This window comes from Prinia subflava, chromosome 9 (assembly GCF_021018805.1).
Source record: "Prinia subflava isolate CZ2003 ecotype Zambia chromosome 9, Cam_Psub_1.2, whole genome shotgun sequence".
Lineage (NCBI taxonomy): Eukaryota > Metazoa > Chordata > Aves > Passeriformes > Cisticolidae > Prinia > Prinia subflava.
In genome coordinates this window covers 10,542,152-10,564,556 of record NC_086255.1, presented here as the reverse complement: position 1 = coordinate 10,564,556, position 22,405 = coordinate 10,542,152, and the positions used below count along the sequence as shown (strand labels likewise).

General features: G+C 40.9%; 1 protein-coding gene across 2 annotated transcripts in view; it reads right to left on the bottom strand.

The window, feature by feature from the left end:
- Positions 1-22,405, bottom strand: part of SORCS1 (sortilin related VPS10 domain containing receptor 1) — a 261,844-nt gene that overhangs the window by 58,866 nt on the left and 180,573 nt on the right. For both annotated transcript variants that reach the window (XM_063405354.1, XM_063405353.1), the window contains exons 6-9: positions 18,519-18,583; positions 10,208-10,326; positions 7,909-7,998; positions 2,740-2,919 (exon numbers count right to left, since the gene is read on the bottom strand). In XM_063405354.1, coding sequence (XP_063261424.1) covers positions 2,740-2,919; positions 7,909-7,998; positions 10,208-10,326; positions 18,519-18,583 — 454 coding nt within the window. The remainder of the gene's footprint in view (positions 1-2,739; positions 2,920-7,908; positions 7,999-10,207; positions 10,327-18,518; positions 18,584-22,405) is intronic.

The following is a 22,405-nucleotide window of genomic DNA, read 5'->3' as shown; positions in this document are numbered from 1 at the left end:
TCATAAAGACTTTGACATGGCTTGCTATAAAGGGCAATAGCCTTTAAATTAAATAGTTAACTAATTCATTGTTGATACAAGCAGAAAAAAGATAACGTTTTCAATTTCCCAGCTGGATTGTTTGATCCCACCCAACTAAGTATTCAAAATTTCTTTGTTGTAGTAGAAAGGCACCCTGAAAAGACAAGGGTACTCCTGTCTCACAGTGATATTGCATAATAGATAGGGATGGAAAAATAACATAGTTCAGCCTTTACTACCAGAGGCTAGAGCCTATAGCTGCAGTTGTACTTCACTTTGTTGCTGTCCCAAAATTGTTCTATTGTATAGTCTCTGTGTAATGCTGGCCATAAATGATTAAAGAGCATTTTATATACCAGGCAATAAAAGTGTTCTGAAATCCTGAATTTTTTTCTTTTTATGATTCTAGTCGTGGGCTGAGACTCAGAATCCTTTCGTGAGAAAGCAAAGTTACCCTGTAAGTCTTGGACAGCTTTATCTTCAAAAAAAGACTGCACACACATGCTCGTGTACTCTCAGAAGGAAGAGACAGACCAGTTGCATATACACAACCCTGACACACACAGGGAGCTGTTCAGTCATAACAGACAAAACCCAGGCAAGTGAGTGCATGACCACTTGGTCTGCATCAGCTCCCACACAGGAACTGCAGAATCCTCACCACCCTGAATGCACTGTGTGCAGACACTAATGCTGCTCCACAGCTTCAGAAAGATCCACACAAGACACTGGAACACACAACTCTAAAGACACTTTTCACTCCTCATCACCACCTTCATACATCGTACTTCTCAGCCAACATACATACTGGCAGAAAAAAGTGAGTTCTAGAGTGACAGGCATATATACCACAGCTATAGACACACCTCCTCACAGTCTGTTATCACCTCAGTCCTGGATTGTCACAGGCAGGGCTGTCTTGCTGTGGGCCATTCCAACAGAGCCATATCACATCACTGGACAGACACAGGAACTAGAAAGGGCACTCAGACACAGTGGTCAGTGATTTAGCTCTACCCTCACTTCAGGAGGAGGTCAGTAGGACAGCCTTTTTATGAACTCAAGGAGACACCATGAAAGATTTTTTATTTTCTCTTTGTACCCAGCATTATTCTCTGCTTAGCAGATTTATCCTTGATTTAGAATTGCTGTAGGAATTACACACACAAACATGTTCACTGCAGTGCAACCAGAAGAACTTACTCTAACACCTGACAAACATGCACACAGACACCTGCACATTAAACAGGCCTTTCTCTGGCATCTTCTCTGATGATGATGCATTTTTAAATATACTGCTGCCACCAGACAAGAACTCGTTTGGCAATCTCTCCACTGACTTTTAATTTATCTATGGATTTTTTTTCCTTCTCTTGCCTTCCTCTCCATTTTCCCCTAGATCACTATAAAAATCTGACTGAGAACCATTCTGGCTGGCTCTCTGTTCCCTTCCAGCAAGAACATCAAACTGAAAGGAAGGTTTGTGCCAGGTTCCATGTCAGCCAATATTCCCTCTATCTAGACAATCAGCAAATATGATGTTGTAAGTCTGATTCCATCAATTTCAATCCAGGTTGCTGTGTGGTGTCAGATGAATAAAACAAAACAAAAGATTTTCTTTACCCCCTGGGATGTAGGACACCTTTACATAATGCAGTAAAGCTGCTTCCCCAGCTGACAGTAATCAGAGGCAACAGTTTTTCCATGGGCTGCCAGCACTGTGGAGAGATTAATGATAAAAAATGTCCAAATGACTGAAATGGCAGTACCCATCCTCCTCTGGTCCTTCAGCACTGATGTTTAACTTCTGGGCTCTCTGGACAATTCAAGGTGGTTTCCAAGTAGAGGGCAGCTGAAGGAAAACTACAGAGCAGAGCTGCTATTGAGACAGTGATGGGGAAATATGGGAAACATCTTCATCGTGAAAGGTACCCAGATCTACTTGATGACCTTTATCCTAAGTGATCAGAATATACCCTGGAGGACACCTGAAAAAGAACCCAACCCTCAGAATGGCAGCTGAGGATTGAATTTCTCCTCAGCTGAGTGCTTGTCTCCAGAGGGAGAACAGGCAGCAGAGCAAGAGATGGACAAGGGCACTTTAGAAGTCCTACTTCAGGATCAGTTGTCATAGAAGACAATACAAATTGCCCTTTTTACAGTGAGCTGGAGCAGAGCACTCTTGTTCAGAAAAAGGCTCAGGGTAAAGAGGGCATCAAAATGAGGTACGAGAGTGTCCATCCCCATGGGATAGCCCAAGAGGGAATATCTATAACCACTTGAGTTCCCAGAATAGTCCAAGCTGAGACAGATGACAAGGACAGATGAAAACAGCAGTCTCTCCTTAATTTCTAAAACAAGAGTTTAGGTTGCCAGAAATACAGCAGAAATGGGAGAATGATACTATTGAGACTGCTGGGAGCTTTCAGAGCCATAGAGACAACATGGATCCAAGCAGGATTTTGGCTGACAGAGCTCCTCTTAGCAACTGAATGAAATATTCCACTTTTTTTTTTCTTTTTTTCAAAGAGCCATGAGCTGTTCCTCACCTAGGAACCTACTGGTGAATGCAGCAGTAAATCTAGGAAGGGTAAAACTCTATGTTTAGCCATTTCTTGGCTGTTTGCTGTTTTTTCACGTGCATTTTACGAGACCAATGCACAAGGAGGAAACGTGAGCTCCTGAGACAGCAGTGAGATGTTTGGAGCTGTGACATACCTCATAGAGGTCAATCATCACATTCCCCTCCAGCCCTTGACTGCTCTTGACGTTTTCCAGGGCCAGGGTGAAGTAGACCCCTCGGGTGTCGGAGATGTAGAGATTGTACGTGTCGTTCTGGTTCCACTCCTGTACAGCTGCAAACACCTGGTTCTCATCTGTGCTGATAACATGCATGTCCTGGGGAAAGCAAACAGAGGCAGGTTACTCGGGCTGCCATTTCCAGTGGCACCAAATAACTGGGAAGAGCAGGGATATGTTTAGGCTGGACTTTAATTGGGAACTCACTAGACAATACTGTGGCATTTTACTATGTCATTGTCTACAGCCACTGTAAGCAGGTAACGCCATCCAGGAATATTTTACACCAGCTCTCTTCTGCCAGTTTTCAAAGCAGTAATTAACTGATGAGGTGTTAATTGAACATTTACATTGGCACTACAAGCATTATACAGCAGCACTTTCACTCCCCTTACCCACACCTTCATTTTAATGAATATTTTGTCTGGGGAATAGGGAGGGTTGTTTGTTTGTTGGTTTTTTGTTTTTTTTTTTCTGTTTAGCATCTGAGTGATTCCACTCCTGACTATGGAATCATAGATATTAAAAATTCAGAGGTTAAAAAAAAAATAAGAAAAAAAAGATCCTCTGAAACATCTGCTTCTTGCCCAGCATTCAGAAGCCAAATATGCTCAGGACCTGATACAAGTAGGAACTAATGAGGGAACATCTGCTGTTATCTACTGTTTCTAATGACAATGTGGGCTGGAGCCAAGGCCCTGGACCACTATACTAAACAGCACACCCTAAGAAACAGAACAGAAAAACAACCCTAATCCTCATTAGATGTAAAGAAGAGAAATGTAGTTAGATGACTTGCATTATGAGTGAGGTTTTCATTTACTCTGTTTCTTCTGTGTTCCTGGAGGCAGGAAGCAATGAAAAGATTGCATAAGTGAAAAAAAAAAACAAACCAGGAATTATTGAACCTGATCCCACCTTTCAATGCCTGGAGAAATTATTACCCATTTTATTTTATTTTCCATTACAATGGAAAAAGCCACCGAGAGAGATTGTTATAATGAAATTCCCAGGCTCTATCTGCCCAGCACAGGCACCCTGAGTTCTTTGGTGCCATAAAAATCTGTGGAGGTAAAAAAAGAAATGAAGATTTCTTAGCACCTGGTGATTCCCAGAAGACTCAGCTGTTCAGTCTGTTTTGGGCAGATATCCCAAAGTTATTCTGCTTCCATGAATCTCAGCCAGGACTTTCTATATGTAAAACTGAGAACTTTATCAGAAAATATAGTCTTTGGAAGCTGATGCTACTTCTCCCTTCTGTTAAAAATAGTCTTTGAAAATTCAGTTTCTGGTGGCTTTTCAGGGAGAATTAATATGTCCAGATGAAACCTTGTAATGTAAAAATAAAAAAGTAATATAATGAAGAAATTTGATCTATAAATTTGAACGTGGATTCACCACAGATTTAAGATTCAGAACAGTTGTTTGTTCATCCAGATCTGAATACAGAGTGGATGAACGTGTACTTGATTTACTTTCTTCTTTGTATTGGAGAAAATCACGTCCCAGAAGATGGGCTCGTTTTGTGAAGGAACAGATTGGCTTAATTCCCGAGGCAATAGGAAAAGTAATATAAGTCCCACTGAGTCCTACTAATTTTGGCTGTGAACAGATAGCCTCTCTCAGCTCCAGCTGTGCCAGTAGGAGTTACAGCCACAGCTGTGTGTCTGTGGCTCCTCATTTCAGAGTGTCACCCTGGCTCAATGTGCTGGTAGATCTACACCAGCAGGGGTTCCCAGTGTGCTTCAGGCAACATTGGCTGACACAGCTCTGATCTCAAGTGTTAATTTCTGCATATGGGCACACATGGGCAGGCCTCTCCATCTGAACACAGAAATTGTAAGTGAAACTTGGTTTCCTGGTGAATTGACTTTTTCATTACCTTACCATTTCATTCAATAGTTTGGTAAAAACTGGGGGAGAGGGGTAAAAAGATGCTTTCATCAACACCAGAGAGGCAATTTCACAAATGTTGAAGAAGCAAACAATTTATTCACTATGCTGCCTGTATTTGATCAGAGCATGCTCTAAGATGGAAGTCTACAGAAGATTCCAGTAAGCCTAATGGAATTTAAGCCTAGGGAAACAGAGATTGAGACTGAATTTTTGGCATAATATACGTAATGCAGAAAGTCAGAAAATACAGCATTCCAACTGTGTGCCTTTGGGGATAAATTAACTTTTCCTCTTAATATGGCCTTGTCGAATACATGCAGCAATGGTGCACAGCTTTGATAGAAAAGGATGAGTATATGGGCATCAAACAGATCTTGGACCAGCATCAGGAACTCATTTCCACATTGGGAAAATTAAAATTAATCAGCATATTATTTTTTTTTTCAGGATGGGGATTTAATTTCTTGGGGGAGTAGGAATAATATAAAATGACAGCCTTCATCTTGATACAGCACAAGCTCCTTACAGAGATGGAAGAGGACAGGAATGTGAAGCAAGGCACCTTTCTCAAACAGTCATCACCTTCAGGGGCTCCCCTTGCATTTGTCTACTGAGAGCCTGGTATTTTTTTTCTCTCTGTTCCAGGATATACTGGAAGTACATTAATATGCAGTTCTACTACCTGTCCCTTTTGCCTTTTCAAAGACAAAAGTAACATGATGCTGTACATGGGTTTGATCAGGTGTCTCCTCAAACAACTAAAAGCCAAGGCTTTCTCAGGGAATTACTAAACAATTCCCTCTTTTGCATTTGGTCAAGGGAACATTTTTTCATGGCAAGTTAAATAGTAGAGATGTGTAATGCCAGTTTTATTCTGCCAGCTCTGCTGGTCAGAGCATGGGGCTAATAACAACAAGGCTGTGGGGTCAATCCCCATATGGGCCATTCACTTCAGAGCTGGAGATGATGATCCTTGTGGGTCCCTTCCAACTCAGAATATTCTGTGAAATGCCTTTGAAATCACTGGGGCTGTCAGCTCTTTTAAGGTCTGTATTTAAGGTTCTGATTTACTTATTTTTGTTATTACTTCTTCCATCAGGGTGTGAATCCTGAGGCTGAAAGCAGGTGATGAATTTTAAACAGAGCTACCAAACACACCCATCCCATCACTACTCAACCCAATACCATTTAAGACAGGTCTTTTTAAAAGAGAAATTGCTTGACTAAGTGCAGTATTCTCAAATGCCTGCCCAGTACATTGGTCTAAACTGGAGTAAGTGCACCCTGTGTGTCTATTTAAGATTATTATCATGAGTGTATTACAGTGTGTGACAAAGCCCACATTGTGGTGCTGTGGTACAGAACAGGCAGCATCAACATCACTGCAATAATTAACAGATCTCAGGAAAGACTATTTACATGGTTAACACAACCTGTATGCACATATGCAGGCATCTGCTTGAAAGGAACAAAGTTTCAAGTTTATTTAGGCTTTTAATCAAAGCAGCTACAAGGCTGTTAATGTCAACAAGAATAATATTTTAGTTTGATTTGCTGTAGGCCATCCTGCCTGAGCAGCAGCATCACCTGCCAAGGCTGCCTGCTGTCACACACCTCCAGCTCAGGGAGAGTGACACACAGAGACAAAAAACTTGGTATTTCCACCTTCAGTTCCAGAAGTCACTTAGTACTGTTTACCATATTTGGCCCCTCTTTCTTAGCTGAAGGAGATAAAAGAGAATTTGGGCATAAAAGAAGCTGTATGTTCCAATTCCTTGAATAATATAACTCTCTGTGCATTTTTCATAAAAGTGACTATTTTGCTTTGATAGCAGCCTCCTAGACAGCCACAGTTCCACTGCAGCTCCTTCCAAGCCAAATGCAGCTCTTCAGACTTTGAAGATATTCTGAGATTGTGACAAAGCATCTTTCTTTGGGTCAAATAATATGAATATATTGCTCCAATTCCTGTTCTCTGGAACACACTGTAATTTAATTCTAGCACATTTTCCCTGGGTCTCCAGTGATCTCTTTGAGAAGGTGGACAAAAAATAATTGTGGGCTAAAGGAAACAATAAGTTTAAAGCAAACAGTGCCTCTACAGATGGTCTGAATTGGCTGTAAATAACAATTTTTATTTGGCTTTTAAAATAACCACGCTAAAATGCAACTCCGTTGCTAAGGGCTCCTCCAAATAACACCTTTTTAAATCTTATCTGAATTTGCAGAATCATTTCTCTTGCTTGGGCAGGAAGTTTCAAAGCAACCTATCTTAAAATGTGACTAAAAATTTTGAGGCAGACCCGAGGTCTCCTGTGTCAGAGCTAGGATCTCATGGCTGCTGGTGTGGTCCTCCCTGTCCTGCAGGTCTGTTGGGTTCAGGCATCGAAGACAGCCAGTTTTAGCCGGGTTATCCCTTTGAACACTTCCACCTACAAAATCTGACCTTGCACTTCCTTTTTTTTTTTTCCTTTTGACAATCCCTGCTTAGATTCTGGGAGTGCATTTGTCCTCTGACGTTAGCCCTCATACAGAATCCATAAGATTATTTGCTACCTTTCAGCTTAAAGCTCATTTAAGACAGACTATACCAAGAATGAAAAAGCCAAAAAAAAAAGTCCTCTGTCTTTGTTAGGAACCCATTAGGACCCCAGCTGCAAATTGGTGGTTTCCTCAAAATGGAGCTAACACTTTATATAGGTCTTTCAAAAAATTCAGCTTCAGAAGGCAGAAATATCCTTTCAAGCTCCAATGCTAATTCACTATTGTTAATTAGGCCAGAGACAGAGTAGGCACACAAAGACATCTTTTTGCTTGGTTCCCATTAAAATCTACTAATGAGGTAAAGCACAAAAAGCTACCCATACAAGACAGAGAGAGGAGAGGGGAATTTCAAGACCAAAGGAAAAAAAAAAAAAGGAGAGAATCCCCTCCAAATCTTAACTAATTAACCATAAAGAAATGGTAATTGACGTGGGCTGTGGTATCTCTACATTTCATGCTCATGACCTTGACTAGCCAAAGTGCTGACTTTTAGTTTAGTCCTTTCTTGCTTGCAAACGCTCTGTTAAAGAAGAATACTGTTCCCACTCACTGCATGACATCTTGCAGTTACTTGTGCTGGACTCAAGATCTTCTGTGCAATCAAAGTATCTGTAGGCTCATATGGGCATTTTAGCAGCAGCAACCTACCTTGGGCAAGGAGTACTTTGGCAGCTTCATCTGAGCAAACGGGCTCCTCCTGTAAGAAACGTAGTAATGTGGTCTTCCACCTGATGTCAGCTACGAGAGAAGCAGGAAAGTTATCGTCAGGTTTGTCTTAATTTTTTTTTTTTATTATCAGAGAGAATATCAAACAAAAGCTGTTAGTTGAAATGCCATAGTGTGGTGGCAATGGCATAAACTGCAGCAGCTGAGGAATAAACCTTGATCCACCTGACAGTGGCTGAAAAAGAAAACAAGAGGAATCCCACTTTCAGCAAAGAGAGACAAAGGCTAGAATCTCATGTGAAAACTTGTGAAGTCTTGACTTCAGGTGGGCCATTATGTCCCCTCCTGACACCACAGCTCTCCTGTGCCTTACAGAACATTCTCTGTTCTCTGCTACCTGCAGAGCTGCCCTGTAGGCTGTAGATTAGAACACAGATTGGCAGACATGAGGCTTGATTTTTATTTCTGCTTCCACCTTTGGTTCCTGTGTGGCCATGGACAAGCCCTCATAGGTATCTGCTACGAGATCAGCTAAATATTCACAGATATGGAGGAGCAGCTTGGTCGATTTGGCATTTTTGTGAATCTGGCCATATATTTAATTGCATAAATACTGACAGCAGACCTGGAAAATGCTAGGTTAGAGCAATGAGAGGTATCATTTGCTACCACCTATTAAGGGAGAGAAAAAGAAAGAAAAAAGCTGTCAATTTTATCTGGCTTCCAGTGCTGCTGAAGTATAATCAATGTTTGTAAAGTACTTTGAAATCCTTGGATGAAAGATACTGAAGAACAAATATTCCAAGGGATTCTCCGTGCAGAACTTTGCCTTAATTGCTTGATACCTGAACTTATCAAGATTTTTCTTTAGTAGTCAGTGTTTTAAAATGCACTGCAATAGTTTAAAATGCAAGATACACAGAGGCCAGGTTCATACCAGATTAAGTAAAATAAGCACAATTTCTCTTTCTAAAGCTCTTCAAATTTTTATTTTTTTTTTAGGGAACTGGGCAAAAGTTAGGGGAAGGAAGGCCAGAAATATTTTTTAATGAGAGAGTGTGAGTTTGTAAATAAAACAAGTTTAGTAGGAAAATAAACACCCATTCCTTTGTCCTAGTTCTTCTAAGCCTACTAATTCATTCCAAATGGCTTAGTTGCAGAAAAGCCAGATGGAGATCAAGGAAGGAAGGGAAGGCCAGGACGAGGGTTCATCTATTCCTCCAAGCATACTCAGCCTGGCACAGGATTATTCCTCCTCTGAAGAACAGAAGGGATAACACAGATCCAGCATCAGCCAGGATGGCTGAAGAGAAATCCTGCAGCTCCTGTGTCAGTCGAGCCACAAACACACAGTCATTCTGGAATGGGAGAGTGTGGCTAAACAGTGACACACACCCCTGCTCTCCCTGCCTCATAAACATTTCCTTTTTGCCTCAGACACACTAGGCACAAAAGCTGCTCTGAAGCGTATGTCCCAGATTTATTTGTGGATTATTTAGACTGGTGTTTAAGACTGAGTTCATTAACTGAAGCCAATTAGCAATCAACAAACCCAATGTAAAATATCAATCCTCTCTCTTCCCTCCACTCACAAGCATGCTAAAATATAAACTGTCTGGAAGCACAGTTTAGTGCTAATGCTCTCCAGTTCACCTCCATGTTCCCTACAATTCTGTTGTTATTTTCCTCCTCTTCAGCTGACATTAAATGGACACTGGCAGCAGCCTAAAGAAACCCACAGTGGTTCAAATCTATTCACCAGCTCTCACCTGGAACACAGCCTGCCTGAGTACATCACATCTTCTGCCTTTTCACTAGAATCACAACTGAGGCATAACAATAAAGCCTGATTACTCCTTTGGTGCTTTCCCTGACTCCCTCCCTTCTTTCTTATTTCCCTCTCATACACAAAAAACCTTTGGTCTACTCCCTTGTAATAGCAGATGAGTGACACACCACTTCCAGCTGGGGGTTAAAGCAGTAATTCCAGAGTGCTGATGAGATGGCAAGGAGTGGCACAGAGCACTCCAGCACACAGAGAACACACTTCAGGCAGGAGCTCTATGGCCCTACAGCGACAAGACACTGGAGCTTAAAGGAACACAGCATTGTAACAAACTGCTACAACACACTCAGTGCCTTTATGGATCCAGGGTTGTCTGAGTAGTTGCAAATTAACACACATGCACACACATGCAAAGGAATGCAAGAGAAAATAATGGAAGATAGAATGATATAATATAAAGTAACAGAATAAATAAGGGAAGAGGATGTTCTGCACCTGAACAAAGACATAATCACCCTGGACGATCAGGGAGTTATGGTCAATGTAGCCTGGAAAGGGTTTGCTACGAGTGGCTTCGCTGCAGTTCTGCATCTTGCAGGTGATGTACTGGGCATCTGAAAGGAAAAGAACAAAAAACAATACACTTGAGATCCTGAGCACAGATTCTTCCTACTGTCATAAACCTGTGTGCTGAGGTGGCACTTTTGCTTCCCAGATCCATGTGAAGTGAATTGACACCATCCATTCAACACCACACCCTTTGTTCCCCCACATCCTTCATATATCCACCCCTGATTACTTTCTTCCTTTAACAGCCTTCCTTCTTTACCTGCCTCAACCTCCCATTATTTCTTTAATTCTGCTCTAGATCAGATGTCAGAGCTATACATTTTTGCCAAGGGAGAACCTTCTGTGACGCACCTCTGTATTTCCTGCAGCACTTACACTCTGCAGAGTAATGCAGATCAGTGTGGAAAGTGCCTCAGACCAACTGCTGTTCAGGGGTTTTACCTATTTCTCTGCTGACAGCACAGGTAGATGCACTCTGGCAGACCTGGGCAATCATTCCACACTCTCCTGTAACTAGAAGTCTTTAGCAGTTTCAAGTTAAATGGGCTAAATGCAGCCATCCATCTCGCAGCCATGCACACCACCTCATCCACTGTCACTGCATGGGATGTCCTCCCCTCCTGTTCTGAAGCACTGCAAGGTGCTCATCTTGTAATCTGCCACCTGAAGAAAAACAATTTGAATTTCTTCATGGGGACAATTTATCCTAGAATACAGAATCAGATTCTCAGGAATCTGTTTGGACTCTTCCAGATTCATTAAGCATTTGTTTTATGACAAACTTGATCCACACAAGGAACAATTTTGGTTTTTTTACATTAGTACTTACATGACAGAAGCACTGCACTGCATTTAATGTTAGAAGTACGTTTTCTAACATTAATTATTTTCCTTGGAGTGACACTGTCCCTTGTTTGATACAATTACCACCTTCAGATCAGAGAAACAGAATTTTGCACTGAAATAGAAAGGGCTGAAATTTTATCATCTTGTATTTAATCTTAGTTTTAATTAAAATCTATCATTTGGCATTTCTTTCCTTGCTTTGTAAGGGCTGTTGACTTCTGTTTGAGACAGACACGCAGGGTAATGAACCTTCAGGAATGTTCAATGATTTTTCCCCAGCATTTGCAGGGTTCTTGGAATATTTAAAGTGCTAAGTACTATTAGTCTCTGCCTTTTATAACATTTTATGCCTTCGCAGCTCACTGCAAAACATTAATGAACACTGCCCGGGCAGCATGATGGAAATGTATTTCCCTTCAGAGGAACATGATTTTTTCCACGTTAGCCACGAGAGGGCAGGGAACGACGCAATTCCCATCCTGCTCATTCCTGGGAGCTCAGGAGGGTTCCCTTGCAGGGCTGCTCAGCCCCTCTGTCCCTCTGCACCCAGGAGGGAGGGGATGCAGGGCCCACAGCAGGGCTGTGGGGTGCAGCACGTCCCCTCCGTGTCCTGAGAGTGCTGAAAGGCACAATGAGGTCTCCTTGAGCCTTCTCTTCCCCAGGCTGAGCGAGCTGTGTCAGCCGTCACAGGCAGATGTGTTTCAGCCCTATGCTCATCTCTGTGGCCTCCTCTGGACTTGCTCTGACAGCTCCACAGCTTTCCTGAGCTGAGGGCTCCAGAGCTGGCACAGGACTCCAGGAGGGGCCTCTCACTGTCACAGCAGAGCTCCTGAGTGAAATGCGTGCCAATCCTGAGCTTCAGCAAAGCAGCAAAGCTGAAATGGTCCTGCTGCCACCTGAGCTGTTGAAAAGGCTGGGGGATTAAGGGATCTCCTCCACAAGAGATTTTAAAGAGCAGGCCAGGTTGACATCCATTAGAGGAGGCTGAGCTTCATTGGGTCCTGCTTTACTGGAGGAATGGGGACTATCCCTATTTCTGCTGCGATGGCAGGAGTCTGTGCAGCAGGGATTGTATCATTGATGAAGATTTACTAAGGCAATTCCTGTGAACTTTCACAGTGCAATTCTCCATGGCTTCAATTCTAAAATGCCAGTAGTAACTACTAAAGGGCAGAGCACTGAAATTGCTTAAGCTAATCTCCCAAACAGCCAAACATTGAGATGTGCACAACAAGAAAAGCTCCTTTTGCTGCAGAAGACAGAAAAAAAAAAGGAAAAGAAGGCTTCTTGCAGTGCCTGGTTCTCACTTATTTTCCTAGGGGAAGATTTTCTGTGTTCACATTAACTCAAGGATTTTTTCATTTCATTCTCATGGACATTTTATGTGACTCCATTGGCGGAGGTTTGTAATTTAGAATTAATTAATGTCAATTAATGTATTCAGTTGCTAAGCTCTGGAATTAATTTCATTAGTTTTCCCGCACAGATGTTTTCCCTGCCATAGGTAATTAGGACATTATGCTTTTCATTTCCAGAACCCTCACCTCCAACAACAGCTGCTGTTTTTAATATACAACAACAAAGTCACACTGTGCCTGGAGAGAAGAACATAGCAACTCCCAGCTCTTACACCCCCAGACGCTTTCATTTTTGACAGGTTTAGACACCCAGAGTTGGAATCTTCTCAGGAAATGGCAGCTATTTCTAAAGAGGAAGCAAGAAAAGTCACAGAACATAAGAACGCAGGAGATATCTAGTAAGGGAAACTTGTGACAAAATTAATCTGTTTCAGTGGTGAAAGAGAATTGCAAAAGCTAACACAGAAAACGTTAAGAGCCAGGGGGACCCTGTGCCATGAAATATTTCAGTCTTTTCCATTTAGCTTGAGCTCCATGCTCATATGTTCTCAATGCAAATGGATCCAACCTGTCCCAGAGACATTTCTGGGCTCAGCTGGTGGAGAAGGAAGGTTGCTGGTTACTGGAGGCTGGCTGGCCTCTGCAAAAGTAAACAGGAGAGTTTTAGATCCCTTCCTAAAGCAGTGGGACTTTCTTCAGGATATTTGGTTGACAAGCACTTTTTTTGGATTAAATATCAGACCCTAATATCCACTGCTTCCCAGCATAAGCTTGCATGTATGTCTTCTCAAAACCTTATTTGATCACAGGGAGAGTCAGAGAAAATGGTCATTGTACTCTGCAAATGTATAATTTATATTTTTCCTGTCTTTAGTTCACTGAGGAATGTGTCTTTTCCGTCTATCAATAAACCCACTGGGGACAAATCAGGAGTTTTATACCATGTAATCAATGGTCTGTTTCTCTCGCAGATTTTCTGTGGAGCATCCCAGTTCATTATTGAGCAACTGAGACATTGGGGACAGTTTCTGCTTTTGAAGCATGACTGGCATCCTGTAACTAATGACCCGTAAGAACATGGTAGTGACACATGTCACTGAAAGGCCCAGGCCTGTGTCCCCTCTCCCTGAGTGACTAATAACACAAGTCTAGGTTGTCTTAGCCATGCAGGTACATCTTCAGCATTCACAACCTCCCATGGCAATGAATTCCAGTTTAATTAAATGTTCTCCCATACTAATTTTTATTTTTTGAGAAACACACAAAATGACTGTTTTTTATCCATTTCCATCTGGTCTGAATGTTGATTTGTGAAACATGCATGGTATGGGAATAGGCTCACAACTCTCCAGGACTCAGCAACTGCAAAGCAATTAACCAGTAATGAAGATCAGTGAAACGAAACCATCCCATTTACTAACTACTCACAAATCTGGTTTTATCCTGCTGCTACTCTTTCTTCACTGCATATCAGCATCAGAAATCTTTCTTTACATAGGGAAGAATATCCTCTGCTATTTCTGGCATAAAGCTATAATTAGAGAAACTAACAGATGTCAGGACAAATACTGATCATGGTCAGGAAAAAACACTAATCACAATCAGGAAAAAAAAAATCACTGCACAGGTTTAGGGCACTATGGGAATTAATTCACCACTGTAGCTTTGTTAGGAAAAGACTGCCAGGCTAGGTTGCCTACTCATTGTTTCCACAACAGTGATTATTTCATTCTTCCCAGCAATTTTCTGTGAAAACAGAAATTAAAGTACTAGTGCAACTTTGTGATTCAGGCACTATTGGCCAGATGCTCAGTCCCTGTGGATCAGCAAGCAGAACATGCCTGCTGGCCCCAGGTGAGACTCTGGTGTTACCTGCATCACAGCAGCACCTAAATTACCTTTCAGCAGGAAAAGCTGCTATGTAAATCAGGACACCAGAAGAAAAGCAAAGGAAACACAACTACTTCTTAAATATCAGGGCTCTCTAAATTTTTGCCAGCATGTTAGAAAACCCCCTAGCTTCTTTCATCCATACTTTAAAAAAAAAAAACAAACTAAAAACTTTAAGTAAATTGGTGTCTTATCTACAAAAGGAAATGCATGGCTCATAAATGGAATAGTTGTTTTACTGTTCTATTGTCTATAGAAACTGTCATTTAAACATCCTCTGAGTCAGTTTTGCCATTCTGTGAAGGGCCAATAAGTAGCCAGTTAGTCTCCAAATGCCTTCCAGGAATCCATCTTGCTAATTTGCACCAACATCTGGATTCCTCAGAAGGCATCACCTGATTAAAAATTAACCTCCCATTTAATTAGCTTGAATCAGGCCTTACTGAGATAACCCTACCAAGCTCAAATCAGATAAGCCTGTTAATTTTAGGAAACCCCACATGTCATTAACTTTATACCTTTTGAAAGCACTTCAAGTTGCATTTGAGCAAACCTAGGTTTAACTTCCACCATCACCCTGCCTGCTGGCTGTGGTGGTGAATGTAACAAAGAGAAGCTTATTGTGTGATTAAGAACCGTAGGGGATTAATTGTCTTACTGGGATGTTGCCCTCAAGCCAGATTAAAAAAAATAGAATAAAATAAAATAAAAAATCACAATTCCTGCTGACTTTGCTGGCTTGCCTTTGATCCTGTTCCAAAATCAAAGTGAAACACCAGGGACGCCCAAGAGTACAAATGGAAATGTGAGATAACATTCATATGAACTTCTTCCAGAAAAATCAGTTTTACCACCATGCTCTCAGCCCCAGATTGATATGGATTGGGCGTGAAGCTTTTAAAAAAGAAACAAAAGCATCACATTCCACAAAAGGAAAATTTGCATGGTGCTCTCCAAAACTTACACAACAGGATGAAAAACAGAAATTATGTGATTAGCCCTGAAGATGTGTCTCCACCAACAGAACTAAATTGAGCAGGCTGTACTCAGCTTGCTCATCACTACCTGCACCCTAGTTTGATGAGACACAGTGTGTTCAGAAGGAGTTCACATTTTTTCTGGATTCCAAGAGAAAAAAACAAAAAATGTAGGGAGAACGTGCACTCAGGAACAGCACTGCTAGCCAGATCCTCAGCAGGTGTAAATCAGAACCACTGAAGTTATACTGATTTATGCCTGCCGAGAGACTCTTGTTTTGGTCCTTGCAAACCTTTTACATTATGTGCATAAGCACAATAAATTAAGTGCACAGACAGACCACAATCAAAGAGCAGAGATGGAGAGTTACTGGTGTTCTAGCAAGGAGAGCCCAGTATAAGGTTGCTGCTGACAGATGTTCTCAAACAACTCAGTCAGGAAGACTCTGTACCTGGCTGACATTTCTACTTCTTCTCACCTAAAGCCACAGTTGTACTACTCAGCTTCTGCTGGAAAAGCTGCCAGCACAAAAATGAGGGTTTTCTTTTTTGTATCTACACTTAGTTCAGCAGGTTTTTGCTTAGCCTGTATATTTCCACTTCAGGATCTTTTATTGTACAGATTGTGTGGATGTTTACATACTACTCCCCTTTCTTTCCTTCTTTCTCTCTGCCTTGTTTTGGCAAATCTACCTTCTCAAATTTAATCCCTTTATTGAAATTTTACACTTGGTTAACTCTCAAAAGAGATATTCCAAATAAAGTATAAATAAATAAATGCAAGAACATAAAAAAAAACCCCAAACAACATAAAAACCCAAGAAAAATTATTTGCAGATTACCCTCAGTCTGGAACAAAGTATTTTTCTCACTTCAGCACACTTCATTCCATTACCCCACTGGTAGAAACACACCTGCTCTGTTGCAGAGGTAAAGGTTTGTTCATCCATTGGAGGGTGATAATTACTCTGTGCAGGAAAAGGAGGCTCATTTGGTTCTTGGAAGAAAGTTCTAGCAGCCAAGAGACCTGTATGTACCAAGCTGCTCATGGTAACTACAGCAATGGACCATGTGCACACCCTCTGTCTGTCTTGGCCTTAAAATCCTATGATCTTCTTCCAAATATCTGGCAAAAAATGCTGTGCTATGTTCCAAGATTACCTCTTCCAGCTACACACCAGAGTCCTCTATGTAGAGACCAACACTCCTTGGAACATGGGCAAAACAGAGCACACACTTACTGAAAATCCAACGTATTTTCTTATATTGCCAGTGGGTGAGTCCTGATTCACTACAAGAAGTTTCATCCAAATGACTGATTTGCAGGGGTCACCACTGGCTGAAGGTCTGACACCACTGATATATTTATTTTTTTAGATCTGATACTGAATAAATTGAAAAACTTCAGTTGTGCTGCCTCACAACTAAGCCAGTATAAGTGTGCATAATCTCTCACTGGTGTTGGGTTGATGAGCAGTAATTTGTTATCCCCCAATATATTACTTTTACTAATATTCCTGACTCCTCAGTGAAGGCAGTTTTGTCTACCTGTTTTTTAGTTCCCACTTTAAAAATTCCAATGAAGCTTACTAATTTGTTAGGAACTCCAGAAATGTTTTCAGATATGTGCTATAGCTGTGCCAAATGTTCTTATTTCAGCCCAAGAACACAAACAAGACTGCTCAAGGCATTTGGAGCATGGCACCTTCTCTGCCCGCTGTGAGCAGAATATCCCTCAAATGCATCACCAGAACACAGCTCCCTAAACATCACTTGTAGTGCTCCATCTCAATGACCTCAAGCTTTTAATGACTTCTAACAGCAGTATTTTGTGCTGAAAGAGACACTGTCCTGTTAGAATATTTCCTTTTAGCATGTCCCAAGAAAAGGAAAGAAAGCCTCATGTTCCCAGCTTTGCTGCCACATCAGGTAAGTGAAATTGAGAGGAGAAATAATAATCATAGATCAGAAATTATAAGAAATAGAGATAATATGTTCTTTCACTGTCACTAATCTTGCATATCTTCAAATGAAAAGACCTTTAAAATTTTATGGTTTCTATCGCAACTGTTTCTTTTCAAAATTCATCTTCCAAAAAATTCTCTTTCAAGCCAAATTTCCATAAGTTAAAAACCACATTACCTTACAATTAACTTTTCAGATAGTTTCTAAGTTTCCAATGACAAAATGCACATTTTAAGTAGCATTACTGCATTGAGGGTACAATTCAAGGGGGAACTTTATCCATTTAAAAAAGAATTAATTGAAGGCATCATTAATACTTCTGTACCACAAATGGTAAAAATCTTGTTATATTGCAGGAAGACTGCTATTTACTGAGGAGACAATATGGAATTAAAATGACTCGATCTCTGGTAGCTGGATTTTCAGTGTGATGCCTGCCTGAGGCAATCCAGTGTTGTGGAAAAGAAATCCATGGAGAAAGATCTGCAAAGGCAGTGGAGCTCAAAGATAAACCTTGAGAAAGCCTGGATGGGAGGAGAAAAGGCCAGCAGGTGGCTGAGGGTGCCTGAGAGAATTTACAGCCAATTAGGAGAATATTTTGGAGTTGCAGGTAAAGGAGGCTCCTGGAATAGAAAAAGCCCCCACAAAATACCCACCTCAAGAGGCAAAGCAGGGAGGGAAAGGAGCTGATGAAAGTGAAGGACAATGACAGGACATGCAGCAACAGTGAAGAATGCACTCAGGTTGGTCATTAAAAGGTTTCTAATTAGGTATTTTCAAAGGTAGTACCTAAGGCAGAGTATTCCTGCCCTGCTAAAACTATAAAGCTGTGAGCAAGGTGATGTTATGTACTGTTTGAACAAACAGCAGCTAGACTTCATAACCAAGGAACTTCTCTTCAGTGTCATGTTCCTATCAACAAAAATCATATATGAAGAAACAGAAGTGTTGTGTGTAGTACCTCAAGTTACTGTTTATATCTGTTCTTCCTTACCATGTCCTCAGCTCCTTTCACAGCCTGGTTAACCCAAATTTTTGCCTTGCTGGAAAGGCTTCTCATTTGACAGACCTAACTTGGAACAGCCAAACTTCTCATGCCAAATGAGTGAATCACTAAAAGAAGTGAGATTTCTATTGTATGGCTACAAGAATATGAGGAGAGCCCAGGATAGCACAATATTTGGAAGGTGATGTACTTACAACCATCCACTGTCCTTGCCTCCAAGTGCACAAGGTCAGCCTCTCTTCCATTCCCCATCATAGACCTGTAAAGGACAGATATAGACAAGGACATTAAAAACAACACATGGCTGAGATACTGCTTTTAAAGGAGAGCCTGTTTAGTTGGACATAAACTCGTACTCACAAATAAGAACTAATAATTTTGAAAGAATTTTGGAGTTTTCCCTAAAATGAACTTGAGTATTTTAAAGACATTCTACCATTTTATCTAATAAATGTCATTGTACTTATGAGTTCTTTATTTCTCTTTATCCCCTTCACTTATTTCTGTATGGAGACATGTTCCTGTTCTTGTTGGCATGTGAAATTTTGATTCTGGTTTCTCCTGGTTTGGTCAGAAGGATGCATTTCAGTTCAGGGTGGAATACAGAAAGACTTTAATTGATGGGATAATAGTATTTGCCAGCATACTAATTATAGCTGTTCCTTTATATTGGACATTTTATGCACATTTGCTTAACTGACACTCTTAATGATCAATGTTCCCTCATTAATTAAGAAGTTTTAAAAACTCATTTCATCCTGAGACATTTTATCACTTCTGATCTAATAAAAACAGTATTCCATTAATAAAAGAAGTGTCACATTGAAAATGACTGTTTGTTCCCTCTGAATTAACAAGTAACAAAGTAAAGGCATTGAGCACTGCAAGTAAGGAGTTTATGGAATTAACTTTGCTTCCACAAAGGTTCCCCTGGACTGGCACTGGTGGCCTCATCAGTTCCCTGGGAGAGTCCCAATGGCCAGAGGTTTGATGGACAGCCTGAATGATGGGAGCACTGACTGCTCTTTGTGCCAATCCCAGTGTGCAGCTGCCTCAGCAGCATCTCTGACCAGCCTTCATCCTGTCATCCAAGCCACAATCCTGGGTGATTAACCCTTAAAGGGTTAAACAAGCAGTTTCTTGTTAGCTGGCTGACCTCCTAGTTAAAAGAAGCATGAGGGAAGACACAAATTCATTTCCAGTGATAGACAAATTAGATGTTCTCTTCAAATCCTCATTATTTTTCAGGAAATCAGAAGAGAGAGATTCAAACAGTGATTTAGACCTTAATTCAATTCCCACTGACTGCAATCAGAGGCACCTCCAGTGCTTAATCATCATGTGCATTAACTAATAACTATTATAAAAATGTTAACAGTAACAAGGCTGTGTCCTGATTAATCCTTACCTTTGCTTGACAAAATATATAGCAATTCACTAGCTAGAAAAGGTTTTGTTCTCCTTTGTTGGGGACTGAAGTTCAGAAAATACTCTGAGCCAGCATTGCTTTTACCTCTTCTCCATTTTTAACAAAGTTTATGGCAAGATGTTATTCTCCTGAACATTCAACTTCCACTTAAAATCTCTGCTTCCTGGTAACTGACACCAAGTGAGGGGGGAAGGAAGCACTTTCCTAGGGCATTTTTATTGTGCCTGCTATGATCAGCAGAATTGGGGCCAAAATTCTGGGCCTGCTGATTAGAATTCGATTCAAGATAGACAGATGCCAGTGACAAACAGCTCTAACAAAACTGCAGAAGGACAAAGGTAGCATATCTCCTCTTTATTCCTTGTTTATTTAAGTGGGCATTAAATACTGGAACTGGAATATTGGAATAGCCCACCTGGAACTGGGCTATTGCAGAAGACAGAACAGCTTTGCCAATTCATTCCTCCTCCTGACTTCACACACCTCCATAGGGATGTGAACTCTCCAAAGAAACAAGGAATAGATTCCACAAATTTGAGTATTTTGTCTCTTAAGAGTGCAAAAATGGTGCTCATCCAGCAAAGCATGTGAGTCTACACTCACGTATTTTGTGAAATTCCTCCTCACAGGGCTATTCTGACCCCAAGAGAAACATCTTTTGCATCTTCTCAGGCAAACACAGTCAATTTTATGAGCCATAATTAATATCAAACTCTTAGGTGCCTTAGAGCAGCAGCATATAAAGATCTGGACCCTCAAGCCCTGAGTAGTCACCTGCATGTTGCTTAGTCTTGTACCACAACAGCCAGAGTTGGGACTGCAGGAGCTTCAGCTCAAGGGAGAATGAAGCCATCAACTGTCCCAAGGGGTGCAGAACAAGGACAGCTGAAACACAGCTGGTGATAAATCTCCAGGACTTCCTTCCTTTTGATGTCCCCTAACCCTGCAACTTAGAAATGTGATGACAAAGATGAAAAGTAAGGTCCAGAGGAGGAAACTCCTGAAGTCAAATAGGACACCTGAGGTATAGTCAAGAGCCATATCCATGACTTCCTATCTGCCAGGTCTTTCTCTCTACCTTAGAAAATACACATTTCCTTGCTTTGATGTATAACAGGCTTAATTTATTTGTGACAGCACAAGGTCATGGTCAAGCTCATAATATTAAATGCCAACATGAAAAATCTGTTGTAAAGAACAGGCAAAATACATATACACATCTGCTCAAATCAATATTAACTGTAGAGAGCTGACAGCCAGAAACATATCACTTCCATCTGGATTCTGCTGAGAGCTTACTGACCAGCATTTTTGTAATGTCACATCTCTTTTGGATCATGCTGTCTTGTTCCATGGCAGCCCTAGGATATTCCTTTATACATCTCTCCACACCAGCTGAAAAGCCACATAAAGTAATATTCATTTTACCCAGTTATACATCACAGATATTTAACTCTCAACTAGTCCCGCTCAGCTCTCTTTGCAGGCAGAGAGATGAAACAGGCAGCTCTGCACTGTGGATCAGCTGAACAGTGTTAGATATGACTTTATGAGAAGAATTTATCCTAGAAAGGCATGTTTGTCTCCATCAAATTTAAGATGTCTGGACACCTACATGTGATCACATGTCCCAAAGTAGGAAACACAACAGACCTGAAATATGTTTATTACCTAATTTTAAAAACACAAATTATGGATGAGCTGTGGACTGCAATTAAAGGGGTAATTGAATGTTCTGAGCAGTCCTCTTTCTGAGAAATGTTTTATACAGCTTTCATCAGCCTTATTATTTACTCTAGGACATATAGAAGGCCTAAGAGACATTCGGAAATACAATATTGACCACAGTGAGCGTATACAGGAGATAAATATTCTGCTTTTGGTTGTACTGCCCCTGAGAACATGCTCTCTCTAGAAGACAGACATATCCTTTTACTTGCATAGGACAATCTGTTCCTAAAACATCTACTAGAAAAAAAAATAGTAGGAACTGTAGGATATATGTCAGAATTCTTGGATTTTTAGTATGTCTACCACATCAATCACAACACCACCAAGCATCCAGCTATTCTGTCAGTGGGTTTTCTTGTCTTTTACATTTGGCTGGGGAAAAAAACCAAAAAACATTATCCTTAGAAGCTGAGAAAGTCAACGTACTTCTAAAAGCCTGAGTATTATTAAGAACAGTTTTAAACCAATGCCATCAGTGTGAAAAAGTATTAATAACTAATTACAAAGAAATTCCATTCCTGACCAGACCGGTTCTTAAACCAAAGATAGAATGATCAAAAAAAAAAAAAAGCTTCACATGTGGAAGAATCAAACTACATGCTGGATTAGCCCAAAGAGAGCACCAAAGCCTCAAACTCAGTGTTTCTAACTCAATACAAGTGCCCACTGTACTTTATTATCTTTTGTGCACATGGGCAATGCAACATGGGCAATGCAATGCTGCACGAGGTAGACAAGGAGGAGTGCTGTGTGTCCAACAGCTGAAAGAACAAGCCCCCTAAAAAGGACAGGAGTACACATGAACAACATTCTGGGACTCACTCAGCTACTGGTTTCTCTCAGAAATCTCTCTTAAAATAAACAATAGCACCAAATTTACCATTCCCTCTTCCGAGCAACTTCTGTTCGCTGTGCTGGCAG